The sequence below is a fragment of the Echinops telfairi genome, unplaced genomic scaffold (assembly GCF_000313985.2).
Source record: "Echinops telfairi isolate 266 unplaced genomic scaffold, ASM31398v2 ScPeMD7_30;HRSCAF=105, whole genome shotgun sequence".
NCBI classification, from domain to species: domain Eukaryota; kingdom Metazoa; phylum Chordata; class Mammalia; order Afrosoricida; family Tenrecidae; genus Echinops; species Echinops telfairi.
Genome location: NW_022103927.1, coordinates 916925 through 918699, shown reverse-complemented (window position 1 = coordinate 918699; position 1775 = coordinate 916925). Strand labels below are relative to the sequence as shown.

Genomic DNA, 1775 nt, shown 5'->3' with positions numbered 1-1775 from the left:
CCACTTACTGAATCCCTGGGGTCCCTGCGTGGGACCATATTGAGCTGATTCAGAGCTGATCAGAGCTTAGGCTCACCCAGAGGTGCCTTGGAAGAAAGACCTGGTGCTCTCCTTCGGAAAGAGCAGCCCTGGAAAGGCCCGTGGAGCCCAGCTCGGCTCCGACACACAGGCGGTCCCCAGAGTCAGCATGGACCCATGGCGGCTGAACTGACGACAGACTCCTCACTGTTGATAACAGTTTTCCTGTGGATTTTCGGGTGCTTCCCAAGAATAGAACCCATACTTGCCAGTACAAATATGTTTTCCTCGCCTTGCTAACAACTCTATCTTGTCTGATTGTATTACTGGTACTGTGAGAATCAAGAGTAGAATTGGGGGGATGTTTACTTTGTCTCGTATTCATTTATCTTTGGGTTTTGCTTTCTTACCCAAGATAATCTTTCCTTTTTCTACAAACCTGTCCGTCTTTTCGGGACTGGTTTGGGGGTGGGGTGGTTTGTTCCCAAAGGCTGCTAAGAAGCCATAGCTGCATTTTCTCTGGGACTTGTAATATTGCTTTTCTAAAACTTTTAAATTCTTTTTGTGGTAGTGGAAGTATACATAACAACACACACCATGTAAACCATTTATTTCTTTTTCAATAAAAGCCTCTTAATTAGGCGAAGGTTTTACAGAGCGGATCATAATCTACACCCAAATTCAGACACATTCTGATTCAGCTCCTCCCTGATCATCCTCTCATACCATAGCTCATCAGACCTCCGCTCGGGCTTTCCGATGTCTACTTCTCCTTCTTTCCTGGCCCTCAGAACTCACCCTTAGGCAAATGCTGCCCTTTTGAACTGAAGTGGGTGAATTTTCGGAGGGAATGTGCATTCAGCTCCTGACGGAGAGGTAAGGGCCATAGTCTTGAGCACCTCGCCAGACTCTAATTTACACGTCACTCTGCTCTCCCGGCTGTGAGCGCTGGTCCTCATGTATCTGCCACTCTGCAGAGGACCGTCCAATGCGATGGATCCTTTTCCAAATCATTTCACCACCCTTAACAGAAACTCCAAAACCTGAGCCAAACTCTCCCTCGACCTTTCCTCCAACACCTGGTAGCCACGAATAATCTTTGTTTTCCATATTTGGTTATTTTCTCTATGTGAGACCATACAAAGCGTCCTTTATGACTGGCTTTATGATGCGTATGAGGCTCATCACCGGAGTGACTAGATCAGGCTTTCATTTCTCTTTCTGGCTGAGTCTATACCACATGGGATTGTCTAACTATACACACACTAAGTGTATTCGTTTCATGCAAAAACTTGGATGCATCTGGAATTTATTTTGTTATACGGAGTGGTATTCAGAGAGATGGTCAAAAGGTGTCAGCAGGAGGTAGGGGCTGGGAGAGTCTTTGCTCCCTGGTTAATTGTTGGTGTGTGTGTGTGGGGGGGCTGGGGGGGTGTTCCTTAGGGACGACCTGGCCCTGCTGCCCTTCCTGACCATGTGCATCAAGGAGAGTCTGCGGCTGCATCCTCCCGTCACGGTCATCTCTCGCTGCTGTACCCAGGACATAGAGCTTCCAGATGGCCGGGTCATCCCCAAAGGTGCCCACAATGGCCAGGGGGAGGTCCTGGGGAGGGAGGGGAGCCCAGCAGGTAGAGGTGACCTCCTGCTGACTGACGTTTCCTTTCACAGGTGTCATCTGCCTCATCAGCATCTTTGGAACCCATCACAACCCCTCTGTGTGGCCGGACCCTGAGGTACCCCTCCCTTGTCCTCCCTTA

At 49.1% G+C, this 1775-nt stretch overlaps 1 protein-coding gene across 1 annotated transcript in view; it reads left to right on the top strand.

Annotated features, from left to right (window-relative positions):
* Nucleotides 1–1775, top strand: part of LOC101660423 (cytochrome P450 4F3-like) — a 53654-nt gene that overhangs the window by 49218 nt on the left and 2661 nt on the right. Inside the window, exons 9-10 of the mRNA XM_045289690.1 lie at nucleotides 1462–1595; nucleotides 1687–1764. Of these exons, the coding sequence (XP_045145625.1) occupies nucleotides 1462–1595; nucleotides 1687–1764 (212 nt within the window). The remainder of the gene's footprint in view (nucleotides 1–1461; nucleotides 1596–1686; nucleotides 1765–1775) is intronic.